Here is a 20,435-nt window from a genome sequence, read left to right on the forward strand (position 1 = left end):
GACCCCGCGCGCGCCGTCATCGACGCGTCGTGGTTCATGTGTTTAGCGCGTGTTTGCTGCTGTCTGTCGCGTTCTAGAATTTTCCCGGGCCGTCGTTTCTTGGATCTTGCTTGACTCGCCTTGACGAGTTGATTTCCATGGCGAGCGCGGCCGAGATTGATTTTGCGTCGCTGCTTAATTTGGTGCGGCGAATTGGAATTTCTTGGTTTCAGATCAAGCGGATAATTACTGATTGTCTTAGCATGGCGTTGTTCGGCGTATGTAGATATACGCAACAGGTTAATTAAAGCATGGTTCACAACATACATTGAAAATTGCCTGATCAATAATTCTCCCTGTGAATTGTTAAAAATGAGCATTACCCGTGATAAACAAGAAAAGGGCCGACAGACACTGAACCCTTCTGAACATTTTTATGTTTCCGGACAGAATGTTCTGAAACTTGTTCGTGTTTGCCTGAAATGTGTACCAAGTTATGAATAGCTGATCATTTGTCCCCTTTACAGAGATATGCATCTATTATGTGCCCCTCATGAATGAGTAGGGGTCATGTCAGATTATCCTTGATCAGGATAAACAACGCCCTAGCAGATATGAATATAAAATATCTGAAACCGAAATTTCAGCATGCTGTATTGCTGTTCGACCCTGTCCAAATCACTTCATATCGTCAGATACATTGAAATTGTATTGCTCTGATCTACTAGCTAGCTGTGGAAGTGCATGTTTGCCGTGCATACATTTCATTCTTTCTTGTAAAATCATGCCAGCTTACATGTCGATTTGTCATTTCGAAGACTTCACATATCTGTATAAAAATGGTGCTCAGGGGTTTAATGCCTGATGGTACTTACTAGTAATGCATCTCATATTGCCCAGGGGTTCGATTACAAAATCGGTGAATAGGTGGAAATCATTCTGAAGCAGTATGTATGTTGCAGTGTTCATATTGCCCAAAATTTTGCAATTATTTACATGCTATCATTGCATCTCCGTAAAGTATCTGAGACCTGTTCACTTGCCTTCTTGTAATTGAATTGATATTCTTCTTAACGCGTTGTATAACGTGCGATCTTCCTCTGATGGTCAGGCTGCTTCCATACCATGTCTTCGCGGACTACGAGGGGGACGACGCCGACGGCGGGACGGAGGAGATGTCGAGCGACGAGAGGTGGGACAACGGGGTGCTGGCCACCCTCGCGGAGCAGATCACTGAGTTCGAGAAGCAGGTGGTGACCTTCAACGTGGTCGCCCGGAAGCACACCGAGTTGCGGCTGATGCTGGAGCGGGCGCTGCTCCAGGACGAGCACCGCGCGACGGAGCGCCTCCGCGCCACGCTCGTCGTGCAGCACGAGCAGCAGCAGCAGCGGCACAAGCAGCAGCAGGAGGAGGCCGCGCGCGCGTCGCGCCTGGCGCTCGCCCAGGCGCAGGCGCAGGTCGCCAGCGCGTGGCCGCTGGTGCAGCCCACCGCGTCCGCGTGGCAGCACGCGCTCGCCGCGGCGGCCGGAGGGCGCGGCGAGGGGGCCGTCCCCGGGCAGGCGGCGGCGGCGCCGGCCCAGGGCGCGGCGGTGCACCCGCAGCTGGATCCTGCCACGGCCAGCGCGTGGCTGATGATGCATCAGCAGCAACAACAGCAGCAGCTGCTGCAGCAGCAACAACAGCAACAGCTGCAGCTGAGCCTGGGCGCGCAACAACAGCAACAGCAGCTGCAACTGAGCCTGGGCGCGTGGCCGGCGTACTCGGCGCCGCTCGCCGGAGACAACTCGATGGGGCAGGCGGGGCCGTCGAACGTGTGGCAGGAGCAGGCTGGGGAACAGACGATGGGCGACGCGGCGGCGGGTGGAATGGCGCAGCCGTGGTGGGCGAGCGGTGCACAGAGGAGGGAGCCGTAGGCCTCGATCTCTTGCGTCCATGCATGTTGTCATTGGTATCAAATTGTTACAATATTCATAGTTCGCTTTGTGTTGTATTGTATTCAAATTGTCATGGTTGAGTGGTTGGATGTAAGAACAACAAACAAACAAACAAACAAACTGTCGATTTCCTTATAACAGAGGGCTGCTCATGACAGACAGCATGATCGAAGCGGTGGCGGAGCTCTACGGGTGGACGTTGTCTACTATCAGGGGTTGTTCGCCACCCCTGGTGGGGCAGTCGGGTGGTCGCCTTGTTGCGGCGTGATCCTCACGCCGACAGGACCTCGGGTGTTTAGATATCGTCTAGATGTCGTACGAACCTAAGGTCATGGTGTGCAATGTGCGCGGTCTTAATAGCCGAGCACGTCGTACGGGTGTTAGGAGTGTGGACACTACAGGTGCGTCGATTGTATGTCTGCAGGAAACCAAACTTTCGGTTGTAACTCACTCTATCGTAATGGAAACCTTAGGCGTGGATTTTGATGGTTACTTCTGCTTGCCGACTACCGATACGAGGGGTGGGATCATCATAGCTTGGGTTAGCAGATTGGTGCAGCTTGATAACGCGCACATTAATGTTAACAGTGTCACGGCATGGGTGAACCCTCCGGGTGGGGCGCCGGGGTGGTGGTTGACGTGTGTCCACGGACCGCAGTAAGATGCTGACAAAGTCGCCTTCCTCGCAGAGATGCGCTTGTTGCGCTCTACTAGACCAGGCCCTTGGGCGCTTTGCGGAGACTTTAATTTGATCTACCGCGATGAGGATAAGAACAATGCTAACCTTAACCGGAGGATGATGGGTAGGTTCAGACGCTTCCTGAATGTGTGTGAGCTCAAGAAGGTTTACCTTCATGGGCGTCGCTACACTTGGTCGAACGAGAGGGAGCATCCCACTCTTGTGAGACTTGACAGGGTGTTTGTCACGGCGGGGTGGGAGGAGCTACACAACAGCTGCTCCTTCCATTGTCTCGCTTCGGTGATAGCCGACCATAGGCCCCTACTTCTTGATTGCACTACACAGGCGGTGGGAAGGAAGCGCTTCCAATTTGAGCGCTATTGGGTGAAGTTGGATGGCTTTGCCGAGGTGGTGCAATCCTCCTGGGGTGTGGTTGATGGGGATCCGGACCCCTTTCGGCGCCTCACCGCTAAGCTTAAGCGGACGGCTCGCCAACTTATGAGCTGGAGCGATAAGAAGGTTGGAAACATCAAACTGCAGCTGGTGACAACGCGGGAGGTTGTTCTGAGGTTGGATATGGCCATGGAGTCCAGGCTGCCCTCTCCGGACGAGCGCCGCCTAGGGCACTCCTAAAGCGCACCTATCTTGGTTTGGCCTCGTTGGAGCGCACGATGGCGAGACAAAGGGCTAAGATCGCTTGGCTTAGTGAGGGTGACGCAAACACGTCATTCTTACACCAACATGCCTCCTATAGGGGGCAGAAGAACGCTATACGTAGTCTTCAGGTTGACGTCGCAGTCATTTCGGACCATGCGGCCATGGCTGAGGCTTCCTTTAACCACTTCCAGGACCTCCTAGGCACTTCGTTGGATCGGGATTTCTCGCTTGACTTAGACTTCTTGAGCTTGCCCTCAGAAGACTTAGCGGATCTCGAGGCACCGTTCACCGAGGAAGAGATCTCTGAAGTGGTCCGACGACTTCCTCATGGGAAGGCGCCAGGCCTAGATGGTTTTACGGCGGAGTTCCTCCAAAGCTGTTGGGCCACGGTGAAAGGTGATTTTATGGCCGCTTTTGCCAAGCTGTTCACGATGTGTGGGCGCGGATTCCAAGGCCTTAACCAAGCCTTGATGATTCTGCTGCCCAAACGTCCTGACGCGGCGGCCTTGGGTGACTACCGCCCCATTAGCCTGATTCACATCTTCGCTAAGCTAGTGGCGAAGACCTTGGCAAGCAGGCTTGCTCCTAGGATGAGATCACTGGTGGATTGCAACCAATGCGTCTTCATTAGGAAGCGTAGCATCCACGACAACTTTATGTTGGTCCAGCAGACGGCGCGGTTCCTACATCGCCTTAAGGAACCCAGGGTGATGCTCAAGCTGGACATCACTAAGGCCTTCGACTCAGTTTCCTGGGGGCTTCTTGTCCAAGTCCTCAAGAATCTGGGTTTCGGACCAAGATTCTGCGAGCTTGTGTCAATTCTCTTGTCCACGGCAAGCACTAGGGTGATGCTCAATGGTGAGCCAGGCCCCCCCATTTGGCACCGGAGGGGCTTGAGACAAGGAGACCCTTTGTCGCCATCGTTGTTCGTGTTGATGATGAACACGCTCAGTAGGGTGTTGGTGAAAGCCATGGAGCTGGGCTTGCTGAAGCGCCTAGCCCGTAGGGAGCTGACGACCACGGTGATCTTCTATCACCCGGATGAGGCGGATCTGCGAGCGGTTCGTGGAATCCTTGAGGTTTTTGGCGAAGCCTCCGGGTTGCGCACCAACTTTGCGAAATGCTCGGTATCCCCTATTGCATGCACGGAGGAGGTAGCTGCGGGTGCATCGGCTATCATGGAGTGCCAGTTGGCACCCTTCCAATCCCCGTGAAGTACTTGGGCATACCCCTTGCTATTCGACGACTCATGGCTGATGCAGTCGAACCAATGGTCGATCGGATTGGGGATAAGTTGCCGACGTGGAAGGCATCCATGATGCCCAAAGCGGGACGCCTCACACTAATCCGCTCGGTGCTCGTTGCAATCCCTCTTCACCAACTTATGGTGCTTTCTCTAAACAAGAAGGCCCTTAAGCAGGTGTACAAGATTCTGCGCGGTTTCCTATGGGTGGGCAGGAAGGAGGTGAATGGTGGGCATTGCCATTTCTACTGGGACAGGGTGTGTAGGCCACTATGCTATGGCGGTCTCGGTATCCCTGACCTCGCACGAACGACCATCAGTCTTAGGACCTGTTGGGTGTGGAGGATGCGTATAGACCCCTTGCGACCTTGGCGCGGGCTCGGTATGCAGTTCTCTAGGAGCGAGCATGACATCTTGTTCGCCTCCACCGTCATGGTGGTAGGTGATGGGTCCTCCGCTCTGTTCTGGGAGGATAGGTGGCTGGATGGGAAGTCAGTTGGGGAAGTAGCGCCTGACTTGTTGGCGTTGATTCCACGACGTCCCAGGAAGCGCCGTACGGTGGAACAGGCGCTTACCGAACGTAGTTGGATCACAGACATTGTGGGAGCCGTGAGCCCTTTGGCACTCTGGCAGTACGTTCAGCTTTGGTCTAGGGTGCAGAGAGTGCAGTTGACGGATGTGCCAGACAAGCTTGTCTAGCGGTGGGCGACCGATGGCCAGTATTCTTCCAAGTCTTGCTACTACACCCTCTTCCAAGGATCGTTAGTGTCAGGGTCTTGGGAGTTGAACTGGAAATCTTGGGCGCCACCCAGGGTGAGGTTCTTCATCTAGCTTGCTTGCCAAGACAGGTGCTGGACGGGTGAAAGGCTTGCGCGCCGCCGGTTACCTCATCGGCCGCGTTGCGTGTTCTGTGACCAGGCAGAGGAGACTATGTCACATATTCTTACTGGGTGTCCGTTCTCACGAACTATCTGGCATGAGGTCCTATCCTGGATTCGATCTACTGTCGGACCTCCCGTTGTTGAAGGGGATTTCGCGGAGTGGTGATCGCTGGTTGTGCGATCCAACCCACGTCATATGCGCAAAGGAACCTCGTCGCTAGTTCATGGTGGCTCTGGAAGCATAGGAACGCGATTGTCTTCAACAATGATCTGCCTTCGGTGGCCTCCCTAGTCGACACAATCAAAGCTGAGGCGAGATTATGGGCGGACGCGGAAGCAAGAGGGCTACGTCAACTTCTTCCTTAGTTTTCTTGGGTTGAGTTGTATGGGGCTTTGGACTTGTAAATACAACTTCTTTTCTATCAATGCGTCGAAACGCAAAGCTTTTTGCGTGTTCGCGAAAAAAAAACTTGGATGTCCTGCCTGATTTCGGCGTCCTTCTTGAAGACAAAGTTCTTGCATCATAAAGTTCGATGTTCTTTAGTTTTAGTTTTTCTTTTGTGCCTCGGTGATTTGTAATATGGTAGTGAAGAGAGTGGCATTTGTTCTTTGCACGGGATCTCCCGTGTACGCTACAGACTACGAATTGCTGCGCTAGAGGTTTAATGAATGTTTGTTTTCCAGTTCTAAAAAGAGTAAATCGCACTCGCGGTCCCAATTCTTTTCTCGCCTCTTCATTTTAGTCCCTATTCTTTAAAATTGAACGTCTATGTCCTAAATCTTTTGTAAGTGATTCATCAGAGGTCCTAAATCGGTCTAATCAACGTTGATATGTCTGTGTGGCGTTTGACCACTGCCACGTCGACAGTGGAGCCATGGCTGGACTAGCAATTTTGCTAAAAGGCTCACTATTTTGTATTTCTTTCAAAGCATGGTCCCTTTTCGTCCCCACTTCAGATCTTCAACACGCGCCGGCCAAGACGAGGACGAGCGGGCGCGCGAGAACGAGGCTGTCAGCTAGAGGAGGGCCTGCTCGACCTGCTTTGATGGCCAGATGTGTCCATGCACGAGCTGTGGCGGCGGCCTGGTGCAGGTGGTAGCGGTTAGGGGCGGGCAAGTGCGAACGGCGCCAACGGCCAGGGCCGCCACACCCAGAGGTGGGCTCACACGAGCTTCGGCGGCGGCCATGGAGTGCGCGCGTGGCGTCAGCCAGGGGCATGCGTGACTGGCGGTGGCCATGGTGGGTGCGGCCGCGTGCGACCGGCGGCTGCGGCCATGGGCGTGCGTGCCGGTGCGAGCTTGGGAGAAGGGACAGACAGTGGCGAGCTAGGAGCGGCGCATAGCAAGCTCCGGCCGATACAGCAGGCTCCTTGAGCGGTCTCCCTGGCCACTGGCCCCGCCCCGCACCATTACATAGGGACATGCGGTTTGGAAGGAATACAATTCAGTGTCCTTTTCGCAAATATACATGTATGGCCGGGACCCATTGTCGACGTGGCGCTAGTCAACGTGGGTCAAACCAATTTAGAACCTCGCGTGAATCAGTTATGAAAGATTTAGGACCTAGATGTTCAATTTTATAGAATAGGGACCAAAGTGAAGGCGCACGAAAAGAATTAGGACCGTGCATGCAGTTTACTCTTCTAAAAAACATGCAAACATCCAACAACCTAGCGTTTGAATGAACGACATAATTTCGAAGCAAATGAGAAAACCAATTCATGCATTGCGTTGTTGAGTTTCGTGGGTGTTATAAGCGGGTAGAACCTACATTGTCATGAGAAATTATCTCCTCAAATTGTTTCAAGAGTCGGAAAAATGTTCAAAGAAAAATAGAATTGACATAGGCCAAGGAAATAGAGTGAGTATACACACGTACATTCATGGATAATTTTAACACCATAAAACATTTTAAAGCGGGGTCCTTGCAACTAACATGCATGGCATTGCCAGTGAAATCATAATATTGCATTGCTCTATACAACAGAATTATTATCTCCTCAAATTGTTTCAAGAGTCGGAAAAATGTTCAAAGAAAAATAGAATTGACATAGGCCAAGGAAATAGAGTGAGTATACACACGTACATTCATGGATAATTTTAACACCATAAAACATTTTAAAGCGGGGTCCTTGCAACTAACATGCATGGCATTGCCAGTGAAATCATAATATTGCATTGCTCTATACAACAGAATTATTGAAGAAATGTTTAGAGCTTCAACAAAACGGAAATTGAACTGAGCTCCCTTGCATCCTGTACGTGACAGCGTACAAGCTAAGTGCATGCACAAATGGAGCTGTTCGGTCAGAAATGTATGAACCAGGGGCAAAACTAATAGTCCTAGTACCTGTGTGCAACAATAAAGGTACTGAAGTGCAAATAGAAATGACTCAAAAGTCAAACCGGACAGGCTGAGGAGCTGTTCGGAAGGAAACATAAAGGAGAAGGGCGCCACTGCGATTTTGAGGGGCTTTTCTGAGAGATAGAACCAGGAAAGCCAGGCACCAGCGCGCAAAACCTCAAAAAAATTTGGACCATTTCTCAATTTGTGCGTGTCATCCTTGCGCAGGGGCCATGCTAATCTTCTCTGTATCGTTCCAATTTTATCGGATGTCCCCGAAGGGACGATGCACCTCTAACGCCGAGGCTTATAAACCGGTCAGTGCTCTCTTAGGTAAGCGAGGTGGGACTAAACGTTAGTACGCTCCCACGCTGCGTGCTGCCAGAAACTGACGGGTTCGGTTGTGTTCTGGATCTGTTGGAGCGGCCCATTTAAGGAGGTGGATCCGTGGTGGGCCTTATTTCAAGAGCGGCTTTCTCTCCGGTGTCCAGAGGATGAGACGCAGAAATCGGAGTGTCCCAGGCTCCCAGCAAATGGTGAGATCCAGCGTTTTCCCTTTACAACTTGCACATCCATCAATTCTGGTGCACATGAACTTCGCGTGATTTCTGTGTTCGTCGCTCAAGTCGAAGTGTGATGATTAGTATAGCACAGTTCAGACTTCAGATGGAGATACAAACTGCAATGCAATGCGAAAAATGCAAGACCCAAGCACAGAAGAGAAGTGCAGGACGAAAAGGACAACAACATTCACAGAGCATCTCAAGTGAGAATCAACAATCCAGTTGCCACTCACCCAACAACCCCGACTCGACACGGCAGGCTCTCCCTCCAGGAAGGAGGCAAGAGCAACATGTGTGTATCTTGTACATCATATAGGAACATTTTGTTTGGGGTAAAACAGACAAAGCGACCAGAGTGGGCACTATTTCCCTAGCCGAAGAGGGAACCGACTCTTGTGTAGTATCTAGCTTACAATTACAATATCACCTCACAACATACATGCCACCGCTGGATCTTCTTCGTCGTGTCCAGTTTGTCTCTCTTGGCAGGCCTAAAGATTATTGTGAACGGAGTACACTTGGCATTCATAGTATGGTACAAGAGCAGCGAGTGGTCTTAGGCAACTTGTTCGCCTTTTTGTCTGCCACAACAAACAAGTTAAAAGGAGACAGGAAATTCATCAGATGAACTGAATTGGACTCCTTTCAGAATTGAACTGTATTAATGCACATTTTGCTGTTCCTATTTCGAAATTTTCTACCTCGGTACTACTCGATGATCGACATGCTAAAATAGAAATCAGTAATTCAGTTACGGTGCGTGTGAAACAGTTGGGCATCAAAATTCAACCGCCATAGGCATGCACGGAACATGGAAAAGTTCTGGTTTCCATTAACTGAAAGGAATTAGACGGAATCACTGGAAGTGTTAAACAGCTAGAATCTGAGCCAAGGGATTTTGAATACTGGCTGACATATGGCTGGCAAATTAATTCAAATTATGATCAGTGGTGTACTTTAGTGGTTATCGATAATATATATTTATTATATAACACCGCATTTCACGGTGTCCTATCTAAGTGTGTAGAATCAAAAAAATTGTGTGTTTCAATAAGACATGCATTTGGATGGTGCTTTGACTATTTACTGCTGTACTGGCTATCAGAGGAAATTAGAAGGAAACCACATCTCTGATCTGGCATTGGTGGGCGAACCCAGAATTTCAACTACAAATTGCGGAACAGCCAGCAGCTCACATTACTGATTAGCACAAACACAAAACTTCATTAATTTCTCAACATTTTAATATATCATTAACAATAGTTTTCTCTTCAGAAAATCTATTGAACATTGCTTTTGCACATATTTTTTTCCAAAAATATGATGGCACATTAGTGATAGAACAAACTTTAGAAAGGAAACAAACCGAGACCAAACTAGCGAAATATTAACAATGATAGGCACCATTGCAATTTAAAGACACAAGTTGCAAGGTCAAATATGTTAACCACTCCCAATGAGATGCACAGGAAAATTCAGAGTGCATACTTGATTTACACCAAATATCACAAAGTTACAGCTCACCTGGTTTTGACTTTGCTGATGATGGCTGGACAACGACATGCATTGTGATAGCTGTGCTGGGAAGATCACCAAAAGGCGCTCTACACTGTGCAATATTCTTGTCATTTTCTAGAATTTTGCCTCCACTTATCAGTTTCACGTCATTAGCTGTCTTTGGGACAATTGATTTATCTACAAGCAAAACCATTACAGAATTAGAAACATCTCACATAAGAAGGTAGTAGAAGATATAACCACTCTTGAAGACAAACTCAGACATGAGCTACAAAATTATATATGCAGGAAACTACCAATAAATGCCTTACCCTTGAAGTACAGCTCATATTTTTTAATGTGGAGCGAAGTCAGACATTTTATGACATCAAATTGAACAATAGAATCAAAAGCAGCCAAATAGAATTAAAGTTTACCTTTACTGATAAAAAATAAGAAATTAAATGTGAAATCACCTCATGTGCCTTGCGTGCAGGTAGGGCAAGAAACATGTATTATCTGAATACTAGAACTAGGCTTGTTTGGTTCACAGGAAAAGTGGAGGAATAACAAAGGAATAGGAAACTTCCCTATGGTGGCACTAGTTGGTTCAAAGGAATTGAGCAAACGAGAAATGCAGGAAAAATTCCTTTGATCTCAGTTTGAAATGAAAAACGCAGGAATTTGACAATTTACTTGACCTCCTTTCAAATTCCTATTCATGAAGAACGAGACCAAGGACTCTAGTGGCATAATAACATCCTAATTATACCTTTCACGTGGTTTGACTTTGATTTGACCATCTTTATTAGGAATCCTGTGTTTTTCCTAGACAAGTTTCCAGAATCCCTGTGTTTTCCAATCCTCTGTTTGGTAACTGCATTCCTGTCTTTTTCCTATTCATGTGTTTTTAGAATCATGCGAACCAAACATGCCCCAAATGAGAAAGGCAGGGCACGATAAGATTGCTATGTCGAAACTAAGCTCACCTTATTTTTAAGCTTAATAATGTCAGATACTGAGCAACATTCTGTCCAATTTTACAGTATTGCGTCTTGAGATAATTGTTTGTCAGGTGTCTTAAAATCATAGCACTTGTCTTATTCACTGATCCATAATAACAGGGAGTACAATCATGCAGATATAGCAGAAGTAGGCAATAGAAAATTAAGATATAAAACAAAAGTATTTGGTGTAAACTAAGACGCCATTAACACCACAAAATGCATCTCTACCAAACAAAATTTTAGTTGACATAGCATTCTCTCTGATCTCTGTGGATGGAACGAGGACGCGACTAACATACGATAGCTGCTAAAATGAAATACACACGCACAGGTCGAACATCATGAGCTTCTCCGATCTTTGTGGTTTCTAAAGCATTTTCCTGTTGGGCTCTTTATGTTCTACTCCACAGCCTCCCTCTTTGGCTTACCACAGAGTACTGTATTGAGCATCATGGACTATGTTGAAGTCTGGAGACCTTTTATGTGCTATGTAAGGCAGTATCGTTAATAGCATCCTAATATGGAATGGTACAGTTGCCCATTCAGGGAATTCATGGAAATACTGCCCACATGTTGGAAGTCAGAGGCATCCTTCGTGCACACCATGAGTTGCCAGCACCCAGGTTTTGGTCTCAGGAATTGGACAATCCAACCTCATCCAAACAGGCTGTGATAAGCACATTAACACGTCTCATGTCTGCCTACATTATGGCCCTAATGACAGACTCACAGACCATCAGCCGTTCACTCAGGTACAAAAGACCATCTTGGGTTATTACTGTATGAGACATTTTATGATACCTCTAAAGGAGACCAATACAGCGTGACGGCGGCGTGCACTGCCACCCACTGGGAGGAGCTTGCAACACCAGATCAGACTGCAGCGTCGCGTCAAGCGCCCACTCAGACGTTCTGCCAAATGTGTTCTCGATATATTACCGCTAATTTAAGCCATACTACTTTAGAATATTATCGTGATGCCGCGTGACTGCGTGAGGAGCTGCAACATCAGATCAGACTGCAGCATCGCGTCAAGCGCTCAGACGTTCTGCCAAATGTGTTCTCGATATATTACCGCTAATTTAAGCCATACTACTTTAGAATATTAACTAGAACCAGGAATTGCTAGTAATAGACGCATGGCCATAGTTTCCTAAAAACACCCCAGCAACAAATCCTGCAAGTAAGCAGTAACTAAGAATATAAAAAAAAGTATAAGAAGCTTACTCATCGCCCCTTATTCATGCCTACTTTCTTTGAGCAAAGGCAACAGGTAAGCATGGTTTTCTCTACAAATTTAGTACGGAGTAGTGCAGATCGCACAAGCACAAACAAGAGCACGCACGGAGACACCACAGCACAAGCATCGCATCATGCCGAGCGAGAATCGAGGGCCCAAGAGGAGGAATCTTTAGGACCTTTGGGCCAGTCGGCGACGACGCGGTCCTTGAGTGCGGCGACGGTGGTGGTAGCAGCGTTGCAGCGGACGGGGCCGATGTCGGAGCCGTCGAAGAGCCGGAACTTGACGTCCACCTCCTCCTCCTCCTCCGCCTCCGCCCCCGCCCTCTGCTCCTCGTTCGTGCCCTCCACCTTGGCCTCCTCCGCCTCCGCCATTTCTTGCCCTCCCACCAAGAACCCGAATACTCCCGAGAGGCCGAGACCCCCGGGGATTCTGAGCTCGGCTCGGCTGCTCCGAGCAAGAACTTGCGAGCTCGGTGGGGGCAGAGGCGAGAGGGATTCGGAACTCTGTTTAGGGTTTGGTGGGAGGCAGAGAGGGTAGGAGAGGAGGAGCAGGAGAGACCAGGAGGGGAGAGGGGAAGGAAGGCTCTGCAACTGCAAAGACGAGGTAGGAGAAAATTCCCTTTCCTTTTTCTTCTGGTGAAACTGGGTGGTTTTATTGCTATTATTTTCAGGCTTTGCCATTTCTCCTGTCTTGGGACAATGTTATTTGCCATTTCTCCTGCCTTTAGTTACAATGTTTGACATTTCTTCTACTCCCAAGACAGGAGAAATGGCAGACTGGGAGTAGCAAATTATTTTGAGCGAACCATGAAAATTCTAGTCCTACAAAACAAGTGTATCTAGAGCCGTTAGATCTTTATGTATACGGTGGATAATAATGCGCACCACCAATTTTTTTATGGCAACTCCCTTGTGAGTTGCGCAGCGAACATGAGCTCCCGATTAGCATCCTTCTTTCTTCTTTTCCATGTCCGATCGCCCTCTAGACAATGGAAGATGGTAGGCACTCGGTTTTTATCCAATATTGAGGTGGAGGCAACATCACAGTGATGAAATAAAGTCATCACGACAAGATCTGTACTGATATATTTATTGGGCAATATGATGTGACTATTGATGTTTGATGTGGTGTTCTATGCAAAAAAAAAAAATTGTGAAGCATCAAGATTGATGAAGTCACTCGTCTCGCATAGACCGGTACGTCATCTACCACTGATAGATAGTCGGTGTCTATGATTAATGCTGGTGGTGGAAAATACAACTACTTCCGCTAACTACCTAACATTTTACTAACATCAATGTTGAAATAAGTATGTCCTATATGTTCTATTTGGGAGAAAACTGTTCCATTTCCATATTTCAAGTTAACAAATCCACCCATGTTTTTTTCGTTTTTTCCATGGCGATGTGTGGTTTAATTGGCGGTTATTCCCGGTTTAGCAAACTATATACATATACATTTAGATAAAAGTGTATAACCTATACTTATATTAATGTTGGTTGGAAAACATTGATCAGTTGTGCAGCTACGCAAGCTGCAACTTAATAAATTGACATGTTACCTCGTTCTCTTATTTTAGCCTGTCGGTGCACTGCGAAGTTTGATACTCCTACTCAACGCGGAAGAGAAAGGAAGCTTAGGATTTCAATGTTTCTCTAGATTTTGATGTTGTTTGATTATCATTGTAGGGACTACAGGTGGCACTTGGCAGCCTAGGCCCTTTCCCAAACGTTCTCTGTGCTCCACGCGGATGCAAAGCGTTGGCCAACGAATCAGCAAAGTTTGCGGATGGTGTGGACTTCGGACAGCCTGACACCGCAGCACCGCTATTTGCAAACCTGCAACTCAGTCATTGCTAAGTTCCTTCCACAAAATCTCGCCGAAATAAAATTCATTTCACAAAGCAAATACTATTCGGTTGGGAAATTATTGTTTGTAGTTGATCTAAAATTTTTTTTATTGTTTGTCTGAATCAATCGGGCCATTATTGTTGATAAACAAATATGACTGTTTCTGCTTTCGTAACACTACTATGCTTGTTCACGGTTTTTCTTTGACGTCATCGTCTCAACACAAGCATGGGACCGATTGGGAATTTTGATTACATGACAAATCATTCGGTGCTTGCGTCGGTGCGAGGCGTGCAACTTCTCCTATGAAGGTCACAGTTGAAGTCGGAGCTGCCTCCTCCTCGGCGTGCTTGGGGATCCACTGTTCGGCACAGGCTCACTAGGGTTCCGTTGTCGTTTGCGGCGAGGGTCTCGATGGCGGATGTCTAAAGTGAAGTCGGAATCGCTGTCTCGTGGAGGAGTGACGACGATGACGCTCGATGACATCCTCAACGGGTCTTTCTCCTCGATGGCGTCTGTGCTTCGTGTGGGTAGCCAGGTTGGCGGGGTGCTAAGTGTGTGTTGTTGGTTTTCGCCCGATTTTCTCCAAAAAAAATTGGGCACTTTCTTCTTAATTAATAGATTGAGGCAAAGCTTTTGCCTCCGTTTCAAAAAAAACAAATCATTCGGGGTGGAACAAGAGAAAGGATGGAGTATGGATTAATACCTATTTTCCCACGACTTCTGATGCACTTATAAAGTTCGACACAGATTCACTAAATGACAGGATCAATACTAGAAAGTTTTCGACTACTGTATTGTATACGGAATATCACAGATTTCATGTCTCAAATGTTCAAAGGTAACAACACGAGGACATGAACAGCAAGGACGCAAGAACATGGTAGGAGTAGTAGCACACAGTTTTCCTTTTTCTTCCCATTTTCTGTTGAGCAGCAATAACCAGATCCATTGGTACAATTTGGTTCTGTCAAGAACGCTAGTATAACCACCCTGATTCCTACCTTCAGATATTCAGACCATGACACAAGTAAAGTACAAGTAAATCTGCACGACTAAGAGCAGCTATTCATCAGTTAGGAGAACTTCCACCATTAGAAATGAGTCAACAGTAGATACAGAACGACTGACCGTCTTCTAAACACAGCCTAGTTCTTTCAGTCAGATGTAAACACCCTGCAGCAAAAAACTTCCGTGGTGTGCAGCTCAGTTGAATGAGAAGTGACCCAAACAGTATCAGGCAACAGCTTCTTGCTGAGATTTCGATGTGAGCTCATCAATGCGAATGTTTATGGTAAGTTCGTCAGTGGACTCATCAACCAACTCCGGAGGAACCAGCAGAAAGAACTTCCCCAACTGCACTCCACCCTGCAACGAACTGCTTGCTACAAGAGGATCCATCTCGAACACAAGCCTCACTGCAGCACCAGCACCACGGGGAACAGCTGAGATCTTGGATGAATAACTAGGTTCAGACTCGCGAGGCCTGATGCAGACCAACGTGAGAGCATTGCCAATATCAGTCAGAGTGTTGGTTAAGAGGAAGATGGACATGTCTTCTCCAACCAAGAGAGTAAATCGCCGGTCTCGTGCCATAGAGATCCTGAGTGATTTTTTGTAGTGGAGATTGGTCTGCAACCATCCGTGCTTGGTGACGAAGTGGTCCAGAAGTGAACCCCTTGAACCTATGAAAGAGCATCCATCCTCTGGGCAGAAGCATGGAGCATGCGTACATCCACTTTCATGCTTCTCTTTCTGGTCCTGTGTGATGAACTCGTCACATCCATATTTTGTGTTTGAGCATGGCACCCTGATGGCGTTGATAAACTGTTCAAGTGCAAAGCAACGACTATAGTCGGTTCTTTTGCAGCAGATGACGCATTTTTGCGGTAGCTTTTCGAAGCACAGTGAACACAAGACATGCCGAACCTCACACTGAAAAATAAGAAAGTTAGCAGACAGAGTACTGATCCATAAACAGCAATAAAGAACCGATGCTATAATATTGTATAAACACAAAGAGTTAGAAAGATGCACAACAGAGTGCATCGTTATTCTTCGAGTCAATGGAACAAGGAGGAATGTAGGAAACAGCATTTGATCTCACTAAAGGACAAATATTACAAGCACCCTCCAAGATTAAAAAAAAGAAAGAATCACCAGCAAAATGCCAAGAAAAGTACGATCTACATAGTGACTAGTAAGAGATCAGCTATGGTCAGCTGGCACTTGACTACTAACCCTGGATTGAAAAGGGCCGCGCCTCAGTAATCTGCTCATCTTTCTAGAAAAATGAGTCCCTAATATAAGTACCCAGTTTTGAGATACCAACTAAAGTCCCATAAGGTGTCATTTTGGTATCCAAGGATGAACTAGGGAATGTAAGTAGCCCTTTATGTCCCAGAAAAGCCCTTTATGTCATCAAAATGTTGATCCAAATGCCTTCTGAATTTTATGGAAATTTGCTGCCAGGGAAAAGTTCTTGTTTTTCACAATTGAAAGACAAAATCTGCCCTTGGGCAGCTAGTACTAGGGAGAAGTAAAAGGAGGCTTCTACACAGTAATACATAATCAAATAGCTGCTGGAACAAAAGTACCCCCTCCATCTCATATTATAAGATGTCATTACTGTTGAAGTGTATATGTGGATTGCCTAGCCCTTTCCATCAGTACGGATTTTTGGTTGCATTGGCTAGTGTATGACGCTTGGCATGGTATCAGAGCCAAGGTCTTGAGTTTGAGTCCTGTGTGGCGCAATTTATTCCAAAATTTCTGGCGCTGGTGCCCCCTCCGTCCACGTACAAGGCCTCTTGAGCCTACCTCTGTGTTTACACGTGTTGATCTGTCTTCCCCATCACATGCAAGGAGGGGTGTTGAAGTGTATATGTGGATTGCCTAGCCCTTTCCACCAGTTCGGACTTTTGGTTACGTTGGCTAGTGCATGAAGCTTGACAATTAAAAACCAATGTAGGAGTATATTGGTTGTAATAACATATTATATCATGGGACGGAGCAAGTAATAAGTAAATGATGTGTGTGCTAGCAATGGTGTGTGCCGAGTGGTCACCTGGAAGATGGGTGGCTTTAGGGGCTTGAAGCAAATATTGCAGTCAAGAACTTGGGAATCCATCTTGAAGATCTCATGATCCGACTTCTCTTCCACCACCGCTTCTTGTCCTTTTCCAGCTGGCCCTGCACCCAACTCATCCATCTTCCTGTTCTCGCTCTCTTCTTCCACCATGGAAGAGGTTGTCTCGTCAGGACATGACACTGACGCCTAGGCTAAGGTATGGAGGAGGGCTTCACAAGAGAAAAGAGAAAGCAAGGCACATGAGGTTGGTTGAGTTTCCATGAATTCGCTCACTCGCGCCGTCTGCTGCCATTGGACTTCCCCTAATATAAGTATCCAGTTTTGAGATACCAACTAAAGTCCCATAAGGTGTCATTTTGGTATCCAAGGATGAACAGCAACATAGGAAGTAAACGTCCCAGAAAAGCCCTTTATGTCATCAAAATATTGATCCAAATGCCTTCTGAATTTTAGGGAAATTTGCTACCAGGGAAAAGTTCTTGTTTTTCACAATTGAAAGACAAAATCTGCCCTTGGGAAGCTAGTACTAGGGAGAAGTAAAAGGAGGCTTTTGTACACAGTAATACATAATCAAATAACTGCTGGAACAAAAGTTCTCCCTCCGTCCCATATTATAAGATGTTATTACTGTTGAAATGTATATGTGGATTTCCAAGCCCTTTCCATCAGTAAGGACATTTGGTTATGGCTAGTGTATGAAGTTTGGCATGGTATCAGAACCAAGGTCTTGAGTTTGAGTCCTGTGTGGCGCAATTTATTCTAAAATTGCTGGTGCCCCCTCTGTCCACGTAAGGCCTCTTGAGCCTACCTCTGAGTTTACATGTGTTGACTTGTCTTCCCTATCACATGCGAGGAGGGGTGTTGAAGTGTATATGTGGATTGCCTAGCCCTTTCCACCAGTTCGGACTTTTGGTTGAGTTGGCTAGTGCATGAAGCTTGACAATTAAAAACCAATATAGGAGTATATTGGTTGTAATAGCATCTTATAGTGTGGGATGGAGGAAGTAATAAGTAAATGATGTGTGTGCTAGCAGTGGTGTGTGCCGAGTGATCACCTGGAAGATGGGTGGCTTTAGGGGCTTCAAGCAGATGTTGCAGTCAAGAACTTGGGATTCCATCTTGAAGATCTCATGATCTGACTTCTCTTCCACCACCGCTTCTTGTCCTTTTCCAACTGGCCCTGCACCCAACTCATCCATCTTCCTGTTCTCGCTCTCTTCTTCCACCATGGAAGAGGTTGTCTCGTCAGGACATGACACTGACGCCTCTGCTAAGGTATGGAGGAGGGCTTTACAGGACAAAAGAGAAAGCAAGGCAGGTGAGGTTGGTTGAGTTTCTTCCTTTGCAACAATGTACGCGGATCAAACTTTCAGCAGTGAACACAATAGTTCCATATGTCAACAGTAAAGCAACAAGATATTATAAACATATAAATAATTTTTCTTCTCCTAGCAAGTGAATAATACTTCAGTAGAGGAGAGCGTCTGAGAATAATGAAGGAAAGTTCTAAGAAAAAGCATCAGGAATGGACTAACATGCATGATTATTAGATGGAGCCGGCTTTGTCTGAGAAGCGGACGGGGAGTCTGCAGAGACGAATAGTAAAAGTCAGTCAGGAGTCACCAGACACAATATATTCAGGAAAGCAGTCACGCATGTTGCAGTCACCTCCATCATTTGGTATATGGAACGATACATGACGAGGACGTTTGCGAAACTGTCTAGCTTCTGAAGTACGCAGTATGCGCCTTTGCCGTGCTTCGGCAGCCGCTGAAGCACCTGGGCGTGGCAAATCTGATGGAGAACAGGGATGAAATACTTATCAATCCGGTGACAATGCAAATCAATAAAGGCTGGTATGCTCATAAACAAAAAAGGCAAGTACCACTGATTAGAAATGGCGATGTAGTGAACATACCAGCACCAGCAGGCCGACTACGTAGACGAACTCGTCCAGGACCTTTAGATGTGATATCAGAATCTGTGGGGATGTCATCACTGGGGCTTGACAGGCCAGCATCTGACAACACGTCAATCTCAGTCGAAGCAGCAGCCTCCTCTGAGACAGAAATAGATAGAATCATTTATATTAGCCAGTAGAGTTGTCTAAATGGCCATTAGTATAATGAAGCACTGACCTGTAACAGGAGAAACCGGTGTGGTATGTCTGCGCTTACGAAGTGAGTATGTATGTCGTAGCGGTGTCATAAGAACGTCGAAATGCCGTGCCTATCGACAAATTCTAAGCAAATGCTGCACGGAGGATCTGAAAAGAAAAAAAATCGATTAATAATATGACTATTTGGCTGATGCTAGTGGAAATGCTGCAACTTTTATTTATCATTGACAGAAGAGGGAACTATCTGCTGATAATAGGCTATCCACAGGCAACAATGGTTAAGTTTGCAGAGGTTTTGCACTAGCACACACTGTTCAATTTTTTTGTTTAACTAGTGCAGGCAAGGTTCCAGTTAACCACACACTATCCAAAATGTGGCGTAGTAATAGATGCTGCAGTAAATCGAAACTACATTTGCAGTTACATGCAGTAAATCCAACTCGAAGTTACAGGAAACTAGGAAAGTGACCGCTAACCATGTGCACAATCTGTCTGTATATACACGAGCGATATCAATTTTGGATATACATATACATTTTGAAGGTTGCTTTCGATATATATAGGTGAGTCAGTCATCGTGAAAAGGAAATGATCAGTTAATCAGAGAATTAAGCATCGAACCAAGAACACATAATCCAGTTGCGAACATGTACTTGCTGCGCAATTGCACATAAACAAATAAACAAACAAGAAATCGAAAGGCTAACACTGCTGATCCGATAGAACTGTACCGCAATTGGCGCGCCGGCAAAAATGTGCTGTTGTTGAGTAGCTGCACCCTACTCGCGGACAGGCTCACCCAAATCAGTCCAGCGGCCACGAGAAAGCGAGGACGGAGGAAGAAGGTACCCGGGGAGAAGCCTGCAACCGGGATATGCGGCGGGGAGGAGATGAGCCGGCGGCAGGGACTGGGGGAGAGACGGCGGCGAAGGTTAGGGTTGACAGCAAAATCCAATCCCGGTGTAGAGGAACGGGGGAGAAGCAAAGAGAGTAGAGGGTGTGAAAGAAGGGGAGAATCGCTGGCCGGCGTCTACCGGCGGGCGGCCATGGGAGGTCAGGGGCCGGTGGCTTGGTGAAATGGTGAGTGAGAGAGTCGACGGTGATCTGAATTCGGCGATATTCTTTCTTTTTCTTTCTCGCTGTGCCCTTTGGGGATGAGGAGATGCCAAGAAGGCTGATGGAGCAGTGAGGGCAGCCGGATGAACGGTGGATGGAGGGCGCCTGGCGTGCGTTGTAGGGCTAGGATTCAAGCACGACGTGGCCGTACTAGGAGCTGCTAGTCTACTCGTCTTTGCACTGTTCAGTGTTCAGTGGCGAACAGTAATAACTAGTTTGGTAATAAAGTTCT

General features: G+C 47.1%; 2 protein-coding genes and 1 non-coding gene across 3 annotated transcripts; all 3 read right to left on the minus strand.

Moving 5' to 3' along the window:
* Positions 1 to 7,899: 7,899 nt before the first annotated feature.
* On the minus strand, positions 7,900 to 8,002 carry LOC124679873. The gene has a single exon (XR_006995297.1). It is a non-coding gene; the product is annotated as a U6 spliceosomal RNA (small nuclear RNA).
* Positions 8,003 to 8,446: 444 nt separating this feature from the next.
* Positions 8,447 to 12,651, minus strand: LOC124674191 (membrane-anchored ubiquitin-fold protein 4). Its single transcript, XM_047210228.1, has 3 exons — positions 12,203 to 12,651; positions 9,805 to 9,975; positions 8,447 to 8,861 (listed from the first exon to the last, which is right to left on the minus strand). Exons 1-3 carry the CDS (start codon positions 12,396 to 12,398, stop codon positions 8,806 to 8,808), a joined length of 423 nt encoding a protein of 140 aa, XP_047066184.1. The 5' UTR covers positions 12,399 to 12,651; the 3' UTR covers positions 8,447 to 8,805.
* A 2,062-nt stretch (positions 12,652 to 14,713) lies between these two features.
* Positions 14,714 to 20,185, minus strand: LOC124676744 (E3 ubiquitin-protein ligase SINA-like 7). The gene is made up of 7 exons (XM_047212776.1): positions 19,819 to 20,185; positions 19,107 to 19,234; positions 18,887 to 19,027; positions 18,637 to 18,762; positions 18,504 to 18,554; positions 18,024 to 18,256; positions 14,714 to 15,812 (listed from the first exon to the last, which is right to left on the minus strand). The coding sequence occupies exons 2-7, from the start codon at positions 19,174 to 19,176 to the stop codon at positions 15,114 to 15,116; spliced, it is 1,320 nt and encodes a 439-aa protein (XP_047068732.1). The 5' UTR covers positions 19,177 to 19,234; positions 19,819 to 20,185; the 3' UTR covers positions 14,714 to 15,113.
* Between the last annotated feature and the right edge of the window lie 250 nt (positions 20,186 to 20,435).

Source organism: Lolium rigidum, chromosome 7 (genome assembly GCF_022539505.1).
Source record: "Lolium rigidum isolate FL_2022 chromosome 7, APGP_CSIRO_Lrig_0.1, whole genome shotgun sequence".
Taxonomy (NCBI): domain Eukaryota; kingdom Viridiplantae; phylum Streptophyta; class Magnoliopsida; order Poales; family Poaceae; genus Lolium; species Lolium rigidum.

Bases quoted from the DNA above. Each gene is read 5' to 3' on its own strand.
- LOC124674191 (XM_047210228.1), bottom strand. From the start codon at position 12,398: ATGGCGGAGGCGGAGGAGGCCAAGGTGGAGGGCACGAACGAGGAGCAG. The intron at 9,976-12,202 runs GTCCTAAAGATT...TTTTGCTTGTAG, and splicing joins CGTCGCCGACTGGCCCAAAG to ATAAATCAATTGTCCCAAAG. The intron at 8,862-9,804 runs GTGAGCTGTAAC...TTGTTGTGGCAG, and splicing joins ATCAGCAAAGTCAAAACCAG to ACAAAAAGGCGAACAAGTTG.
- LOC124676744 (XM_047212776.1), bottom strand. From the start codon at position 19,176: ATGACACCGCTACGACATACATACTCACTTCGTAAGCGCAGACATACC. The intron at 19,028-19,106 runs GTCAGTGCTTCA...TTTCTGTCTCAG, and splicing joins ACCGGTTTCTCCTGTTACAG to AGGAGGCTGCTGCTTCGACT. The intron at 15,813-18,023 runs GTGATCACTCGG...CTTATTTTTCAG, and splicing joins TAAAGCCACCCATCTTCCAG to TGTGAGGTTCGGCATGTCTT.